Below are 10103 nucleotides of genomic sequence, written 5' to 3' on the forward strand. Positions count from 1 at the left end.
ATATATATATATATATATATATATATATATATATATATATATATAACTAATATATTATAAATATACATTATTAATAATATATTAATTAATTAATATATACATTAATGTATATATTAATATGTATACATATGCAAGATAGTCAAATCTGCAAAAGTAGATTTTGCACTGCTGAAAACTCTGTAAGCTGTTAGTTTTTCAGAAATTATTACCTACTAGTACATAATACCTATTTGTTATTTTCGTGTATGTTACTTTTGTACTGTTTGCATTTTTTGCATTTTACACACTTGCACTGCTCACACTACTTACACTAACTCCAGTGCGGCCAGTTCAGTGAACTCGTGCACTGAGTTCTGCTGCACTGGAATAAAAAACAGTTTTGCTGAAATCAGTTTGGGAATAGAAAACGCTTCAGTGTACACTTTTGACACTAGTTTAGGCATCAGTGCAGGAATGAAAAATAAACCTAACAATTAAAAATATGTGCATGTTAATCTTAAGGAATATGTATAAAAAATACCAAATCTAGCTGTCAAAATCTTAGTTTTCCAATGATTAATCGCGCAAGCATTTAGATAATATTTCAATGTGTACATAGTGCTAATTTCATTAAATTCTCAAGAAAATCATTTTATGGTATGGCTACTTTAAATCATTTGGAATACTTCTTTATCTAACTGTTAATAGCATAGCACGGTGGTTGTCAATATCTTATGACAATCTTGCAAGTAATAGTTATCAGAGAAATCTCTTACAATTCTCTTTTTGTTAATACATATTTTCCATGATAGGAGCAATCGTAGCCAAAGGAAGGAAAGGCAGAATTTAGATGGTAGCGAAATGGCTCCGTTTCAAACTACTGTGAACGTAAGAGGAGACAGTGCGGATAATTTGGGTCAAGAGGTGATTGAAGTGCAGATATTGCCACAGGACGAGAATTGGGGTGAAAACACTACAGCTGTAACTGGCAATACTTCAGACAGATCGGAGTCAACGGAGGATGTGAGCCATTGGCCGAATGAAAGCGACAGCACATTCGGCTCGAGCTGCAGTCGCTATGTCGGCCCGATCGTAGCAATGATACTTGGAATAAGCGCCTTCCTTAGTCCTATAGCTATGGTTATTTTGCCTAAGCTAGGATTCTTTCCCGACCCGACGACAATATTGACGATGCAACAGAGACTGCAATTGTTATCGTGCAATGCAGAATGCAAAGGTCAGCTGCTGGGGTTAGCTTTCAAATTGGTGCTGCTAGGTATCGGCAGCTGGGCAGTATTCCTGCGTCCACGAGCGGCTACCATGCCGCGCGTATTTTTATTCAGGACGGGAGTGCTGTTGCTCACTACACTGTGCATTTGTACTTATTGGCTTTTTTACGTTGTACAGGTTTGTGCAGTAACTAGCAGATATAATTTATTCACAGGGTTGGGTAATGATTTAATAAAAAAAGATTTAATTAGTTAAAAATTAATATATAAAAAATAAACAATTTTTAACTCAAATAAGTCTATTTTAAATGAGTCGAGTTTTAAACAAGTAATTTTTAAATGTATAAACTTGTTACTGTTATGTTTTAATTTATTACTGTTTTCGTATAAGTTAAAATAATTCATGAATACTAAAATCATTACTAGCTACTTACAATACACAATAAGAAAAATCAAAAGCAATGCAAGCAGCATTTTTAGTCTTTGAACATTAGTGTTTTTTCTTGTATGCCTATAACCTAAAAATAATCGGTATTATATTAGATCTCTTCATTATTTTACATAAATTTAATCTACGTTTAAGAAGTTATTTATATAAAAAAATATATACAAGAAAAAAAAATGTATATATATATATATATATATATATATATATATATATATATATATATATATATGTATGTATGTATGTATGTATGTATGTATGTCCCACTTTACTCTGCGATTCAAAATAATCTGCTCATTATAAAAACATTTCAGAAAGAAAAGAAGATTACAAGATTTTGAGAACTAAAAAGATTATATGTTTAACCTTGAAAAGCCTCCTCCAGGTCAAATTTAATTTTTTAAATACATTTATGTGTATATTGTTTTTTTTAATATAAATTATTATACTTTATAAAATTCATTTATTTATATTTATATTTTTTTATTATTTATATTTTATTATTTATTTTATTATTTTTTATATTTTTTATCTTAATATTTTTTAATACAAAACATGAAATATCTCGTAAACTAGAGCTCGGCACGCGTTGCACATTTTAGCCGATTTTCGATTTTCGTCTCGTCTATTCCCCTTATCTCATCACCCCGCGCGCAACTTATGAGCCACTCGAGACTTAATGCCGATTGTTCTAATTTCTTAGTAAGTTACCTGACAGTTAAGTCATGTGTCTATCTGTCTAATTTGAAGAAGAAACGAAGACAGACATTTAACTGTCAGGTAGCTTACCAAGAAGTTGGAACAATCGGCCCTTAGGAGCATATAACTTGTATTGCATATAACATATGTTTCTAATAGCGGAAAGCTATAAGTGGAGTAAGTCGGAAATCGATCAAAATATGCAACGCGAGCTTTGTCGTAAATTATTCATTTTTCGATAACTTTATCTTAATACTTTTATAAGTAAAATGACAGACGAAATCGATTATTGTAAAAGAAAAGAAAAACATTAAGGCTCCTGGGTACTCGGCGCGGAACTTTGAATTGGTGATATGATGATCAGAACTGGTGGTCAGAAACAAGTAAACGCATATTCAAAATTCTTACATATTATTTCCAAATAAAAGACTTGTATGAAAGAATACTTGTAACTACACTTAAGCATATTAAGGAAAATGTTTCGGAAGCTATCCTTTTCTTTTGATAGTCAATAAATAGCTCTAAAATTTACGTGACATGCAACTGTCCTCTTTAATTTATCCTTCTTTATGATTCTGCCACGTTCATTTTGTGATTTATCGATTATCAGGGAAAAATGATTGTTTTTAAAACATTTTATAAGTATGCCGAAGCGATTTAGTGTTTTTTCATATAAATATCTTTTATTTGCATCTTTTTATTTTAAATATCATATAAGAATTCTCAATGTCATTTCTCACTTTTGATGTCAATATATCACGAGTACCTAGGCGAGTACCTAGGAACTTCAAACAAAATTCCATTGTATTTTGCAGATTCGCTTATGCACCAGTGTACAAATTTCAGTATTGTCGATTGATTTTTCTCATCATTGTATATACAAAAGTATAATATAGGTGAAATTCTTAAAAAATGAATAGTTTATACGTTAACAAGAAACGTTTAATTTCATACTTTTAACTTAACTAAGTTAATTGTATAAGCTATTAACTTTAAACTTGGTTGAAAAAAAATTAATTTACCCAACTCTTTTTATTAATTTATTTTTACGAATATAAAGTGTTTGTATTTTATTTTCTCACACAGGTCACCGAGAGTGCTAAGACTGCTGCCAATGGCGAAATAACAGAGTACAAAAGTTTAGTAAATTATGCGGGTACACTTGCCGATACGCTGTTGTTTATACACTATGTCGCTGTGCTGCTTATTGAAGTTCGTCATTTACAGCCTACATTTTATCTTAAGGTATATAATTCTTAGATCGAGAGCATGCAGACAAATGTAAGCAGTAAAACTTAAGTGGTAAGCAAATTGATCAATCACAGTTTATGATTCTCGTTGCAGTCCAAGAATAATCGATTGTGATTAATTAATTTTTTTATTGCTTAAGTTTTATTGCTTACGTTTTCATGTATATCGTAGTTTTTACAGCAGTTTTTACAGCCCGGACATAGTGTACTCTCTGAGTTACATTTTCATTAATATCATTGCAGGTGGTCAGATCACCGGATGGTGAATCAAGATCTTACGCGATCGGTCAATTATCGATACAGAGAGCGGCCGTATGGGTCTTGGAGAGGTATTACACCGAGTTTCCGATTTATAATCCGTATTTAGAAAGACTGCCAGTCTCGAAGTCTGGTAGAAAACAGTCGAGCTTCAAATTCTATGAAGTTGACGGTGGAGTGACTAGCACCATGCAGCCACGCGGTGGTAGTGGCGACAGAGCGGTGCTGGCAGCTCAAGCGCGTCGTCGAGACTCCAGTCACAATGAACGCTTCTACGAGGAACATGATTACGAGCGACGAGTACGGAAACGCCGAGCGAGATTAATCACTGCCGCTGAAGAGGCCTTCGCGCACATTAAGCGCTTGCACTCGGAAGTAGAATCCACTCCGAATCCTGGGCCAATGGACCCCATGGAAGCTGCGCAAGCTGTGTTCCCTTCTATGGCGAGAGCTCTGCAAAAGTACTTGCGAGTCACCCGGCAACAACCACGTCACTCCGTAGAATCCATTCTAAATCGTCTTGCTCGTTGTTTGGCCCAGGATGCAGCACCGCGCGCTTTCTTAGAACCGTTCTTTAGCACGAGTCCGGTGCTATCGAATGAAAAAGAGAGACAAAAGCGATCGCATCATTGGGCCTTGGTGTGCGAGGGAGAGTTACCCTCGCGTCAGATTGCTAATGGTTGTGAATTTCAGTTGAGACAAGGTGAGGTTGCGCTCCTATGTACTGCGCATCGATTACCGCACTTTAATCTCACGGAACAATTGGCGCATCCTAAATCGAATAAGTTTTTACTGCGACTGAATTCGGAAACCTCAGTCTAAAGTTTTCTGCTTACTGAGAACATAAATTGTTATAAAACGGTATAAATAGCATTTAGACATTTCTCGACGAAATAGACTGAAAGAAACATAACGGTTGAACAATAACTCAACAATGTTTTTAACATTGTTTTTGATGTCATTTAGTTTCTTTTAAGAAAAACAAGATTAACAAGATGTTAACAACATTAATATTAATTCGAATATACTTTTGACCAATTATTATGAGTTAATAATTAATTTGTATTTTAACGGAAAATACTCTGTTCTTTTGATCTTGTGACACATATATACGCATATTTATTTATTCCATTATACTGCATATCATGAAACGTATTGAGTGTGGCATTTAATATAACAATCGCAAATACTTTAAAGAAAATGTATAGAAAACTCTATGACAAAATAATTCATAAATAATAAATAGTAAATCATAAATAATAAAAGTTTTTAATGAGAAATCATTTAACTATCTATATTGCATTAATTTGAAGACGTTTCGACAATAATTACAAGAATGTGCAATAAAATGTGCAATAAAAAATAGGAAATCCCTATTAAGAAAAATTCAAAGCAACTTTGACATTTAACGTCTCCATTCTCTAAGTCAGATCAACATTCGTGTATCACGATACTGTAATTCTAAGTTTTTTTGTCTGAAACAAGTTATCCATACAAAGCATTTCTTGGGAAATATTTGTGACCGTCATACTAAATGCTTTAACATTTGTATACATAAAAGTATATATACACTTTAAATATATTTAAATGCAAAAGTTTAAAGCGTATATATGCAGGTATGTCTCTTTTGAGACAAAATATATTTAGGCAAAAGAGCGCAGATAATATTCTTACCGATACATTTACATTAATTAGTATGCATTCCCGTATATAATTATATTTGTAGTATCATACTTATGTGACAGAATATGTTTTAAGCATATAAATTTATATGTATGTGTTCATATATGCTTATGCGCACATATAACAGCACACGCACAAAAACACAATTCATAAATCTTATATTTTACTATCAAAAGGAATCTGGAACTCATATCTCTCATTATATTGTGTTTTGCAATACAACGGTACGCACAGTGAATACTCGATAATAATGCTTTTAATTTTGATGTTATATTTTAATATTTTTTTCTTGTATATCATTTTTATATTTTTACTTTGATATATGATTTTTACTAGGTGTATGATCGAACAATTAATGGTAGAAAATTTTGATATATATACACATTTCTATTAAATTAATTTCTTTTAACTTATCTTTTAACTTTTGTATTACTATATTAAGTATTTTTGCGTTATGATTAAATAAGAATTAAACTTTATTGGTAAATTGTATATCCATACCACACATTATGTATGTCAAGTTATTTTCTTTGTTTATTCTCTTAAATGCCTTGAGCAATATAATAGAAGTAATTTAGCATGAAATTAAAATCAGTTTTTGTACACTATTTAATTTCTTCTTATCAACTATTTTTATTGCATAGGAGTCTTCCTCTATAATTTTCCGCAATCTCAATTAGCACAGACATTTATGAATAAATTATGAAAACAACTCCAAACATAACATGATTAATTAAATCGGATTATACGTAATATTATAATTTTTAATCATCGATCGTTACAATTTTTAACTTAAGGCTTCTGAATACTCGCCGCGATAAATAACCGCAAAATTAGTATGACAAAATTATGATAAAACGTAGAGTAAAAAGGAAGCTTGCATGTCACGTTAATTTTATTGATTCATTGGTTGTTGAAGAAAGGAAAAAATGTTTGAAGTTCAGAAATATGTTTGATTATCATATTTTGGATATATTTTTTTATTTTCAAATACTTTGCAGGAATTTTAAGCATGCATTTTCTCGCTTTTAACGTCATCAATCCGCGACAAGTACCTAAGAGCTTTAAATCCTATTAGTTATACATATCCTAGTATGTATTTAAATCAATTTGAGCACGTATTATATATTATTTAAACACTATACACACACACACTTGCCTATTCTGCGATACATGTATATAGTAAATAGAAATTTTATAATTGAATTATGACATGTATATATATTCGTATGTATACAAAATCTTTGGATAAATCGATGAAGGATTGCTTGAATTGAAAGCCTTGAATAGACAAGAGAAAAAGAAAAACGCGAAGTTTTTATATCAAAGTAATAAATATTGTTGAACTTCTCTGTCACATTTCAAGTTATATTATTGTCATTATAACAGAATTTACAAATGTCCAAGTGTGAACTCTACAACACACAAGCATCCCAAACATCGTACACTTTATAAACACATGACTTTGTGCTTGTGGAATTTCCCAGATAGCACAGAGAATTTAAAAAAATTCAAAAAAATTCTTTAGAGTTTAGTTCAGTGAAAAGAATTCTTTTTGCGTTTAAAAATGAACTTAGAATTGGTGACATACGACTGAATTCTTTTTGAATTTTCTGTGCTGAGTTTTTTTTATTGACGTCATAGATACTTCGCTATGTTCGTAAACCATGTTTGTGAAATCATCTGGGCTTTTTAAACTACGCCGATTTGCAAAAGCTCTCGACTTAAAAAATATTGAAGCTTGAGAATATCGAGTATTTTATTTATATTTTGAGATTATTATTATAAGTATGCAACTTCGCCGATGTGAGTAGCTTTTGCTATGAATGTTCTTTTTAATTTTTTTTTTAATTTATGTGTGCTCGTGATGACTGTGTATTATTTGACAAATGAAATACATTTGATGTATAAAAAGTATTTCTTATTCTTATATATAAAAAAATTTTTTATCCGAAAAATCTATAACATAATTCCTCTAATTTTTAGATATTATAAAATGAAAAATGACAAAGAAATATTTTATTAAAATCTTCAATATTTATCCATATCCTTCCATTTAAGGAAGGATATTGTTTAATTAAAGAGGAAAGGATCCAAAAATCAATTTTTATTATATTTCTTGAAAATATATATTTTTAAAAATTTATTTCCACAAATCTACATAAAAAATTCAGAAAATTACGGAAATTACAATTATTCGAAGCGACGCACAGGTCAAAATCGAAACGCTCACCGCATTTTTCTAAAGATCTTTCTCTCTCTCTCTCTCAGTATTGGTTCCCGGAGCCCTTACGAGTTAGTTCCTAAACACCATTTTCCGATTTTTCTAAAGATGCTTTGAGTGTTCACTAGAGATGCCCGATTCTTGGATGCGTTCAGATTCCCTACCTGAGTGCACTCTAATACTAGAAGTGCTATAGTATATGTGACATATACTATAGTGTTTCTAGTAATAGAATGCACCTGGATGAGGAATCTGAACGCAACCCTTAATCGATTCGATTCTTTCCCTAACAAATTTAGGGAAAAAGGGTTGTTCGTGCTGCTTGCATGTTTCATACTTTGCTTTTAAAAGAGATGGACACCTAATCAGACGCTTGGAAAAAACAAATGAGTTGATTGTCTCGTTTTTGCTTCTTCGAAACATTCCAATATACTTCGGTCTAGTTTTAAATACGAAAAGTGCGAAGAGTGCAAACAACACGAATAAACCTATTTTTGGGGAAAGAATCGAATTGATTCAGAATCGGGCATCTCTAGTGTTCACTTTCTTTTACAGAAAATTATTATTGGTAATTACTAAAGAAATAATAATGATTAATCACTTTTCAGTAACTCAGTGATTATTTGGTTCAGTAATTATTGGGTGCTTTCCAATTGCTTAACACATCTTGGGTGTTTCCCATAATATCTCTCCAAGTCATTTCCCTAGAGCAGAAATAAGTTACAGACATCACCATCTTCTCAAGGCTTATGTTGCAACCACCAATCAGAAGATTATTACTTCTTTCAGTCTTGAAGAATTTCGGCATGCTATTACTTCTCTTAATAAAAAATCTTCCTCAGGGTCGGACTTAATATCTAATAATCATCTCTGAACTTCCTGATCTTGGGATACAGTTACTTCGTAAAATCTTTAATAAATTCTTCAATTTTGGTTATTTTCCAGATTCTTGGATCGAATACTATATGATTTTCCTTCTTAAATCTAAAGCGTCTTCTACAATGGCAGCAGGAGTAGTAGTAAGAAATAAGCAGTAAGCAAATTGACCAATTCCATTCTCACGTTTCAAAAATAATCGATTGTGATTGGTCTATTTACTTACTGCTTATTTCTTACTACTACTCCTACTGCCATTGTAGAAGACGCTTAACTCGTCAAATTGCAATGTCTAATAGACCGGTATTCATAGTCAGATCTTATATTTAAGATTGCTTAAGTTCATCTTTAGATACTCCGTAGCCAATGAAATAACCCTTACATCATCTGAAGATAAACTTAAGCGGTCTTAAATATAAGATTCGACTATGAATATCGGCCATAGTCTACTTAAGTTATTCGAAATGTTAGTTTTTAATCATCTTATTTGGTGATTTGAACAAAATAGATTTGTTGCAAAATACTTATTTCTGCTCTAGGGAAATGACTCGCCCTTATAGAAATATCATACTAAGAAATATTGAAAAATTATTAGTGATTAAATATTACCAGTAATTCAATAATTTTTTGGCCAGTACTTAATTTCTGGTCAATACTGATAATAAAATCACTGTTAAATATTGATAGTAATCAAATACTGATAATTATTATGCGAAGGTGAAACATGAGAAAATCATAATGTTTACAAAAATATACTTATATTCCTAATTTTCTCATGTCTCATAAACTACTAAATATCGAAGGTTGTCACATTCCTAAATTTCATGAATCCTCCTGCGATAATTTCGATCCCAAGCGGTATAAAACCACTGGTCACTATCCATGTCCTAACCGCATTGCTTAACCTGACCCGAAACTGTTGCTTAACCTGACGAACGGCGCACACGCAGTGACTCTGATGATTCCAACGATGTTCTTACAATTCATGCTTATATACCCAGATAGCCAAACCTGTGCGAGCAAATTTTACGCAGAGTCTGTCAACAGTATCTGTTGACAGAATGGCAACAGACTGCACACAGAAACTGTTTTAGCAGTCTCTGACGACAGATTGGTGACAGACTGCGCGCAGAACCTTTCGACAGATTCTGACGACAGACTGACGGCAGATTGCGCGCAGATTCTGTTTCCTAGATAGGCTATTTAATTCTATTAAGGGCCATATGTACGTTATTAAATGGGGCAGTTTCACATACACACCATGCTGCAGAGAAGTCAAGATAATTATATTGTGCAATAATTGTACACATATACACAATAAAAAACAATGTTTATATTTTAAAATTGTATTACACATTTTTTATAAAAAAACAACAATAATAGAGAAATAACGAGTACAAGTATAGAATAGTACAACGGTTAAATGGCCATTTAAAGGCGTACACATGTCATTCCTGGTA

General features: G+C 31.8%; 1 protein-coding gene across 1 annotated transcript in view; it reads left to right on the forward strand.

Moving 5' to 3' along the window:
• The window catches only part of LOC116853496 (vang-like protein 2), an 8953-nt gene extending 1493 nt beyond the window's left edge, over positions 1-7460 (forward strand). Inside the window, exons 2-4 of the mRNA XM_032834628.1 lie at positions 792-1386; positions 3439-3597; positions 3846-7460. Coding sequence (XP_032690519.1) covers positions 792-1386; positions 3439-3597; positions 3846-4682 — 1591 coding nt within the window. The 3' untranslated portion in view covers positions 4683-7460. The remainder of the gene's footprint in view (positions 1-791; positions 1387-3438; positions 3598-3845) is intronic.
• The last annotated feature ends 2643 nt before the right edge of the window (positions 7461-10103 follow it).

This window comes from Odontomachus brunneus, unplaced genomic scaffold (assembly GCF_010583005.1).
Source record: "Odontomachus brunneus isolate Ranch 3 - 2012 unplaced genomic scaffold, Obru_v1 Obru_scaffold_336, whole genome shotgun sequence".
NCBI lineage: Eukaryota > Metazoa > Arthropoda > Insecta > Hymenoptera > Formicidae > Odontomachus > Odontomachus brunneus.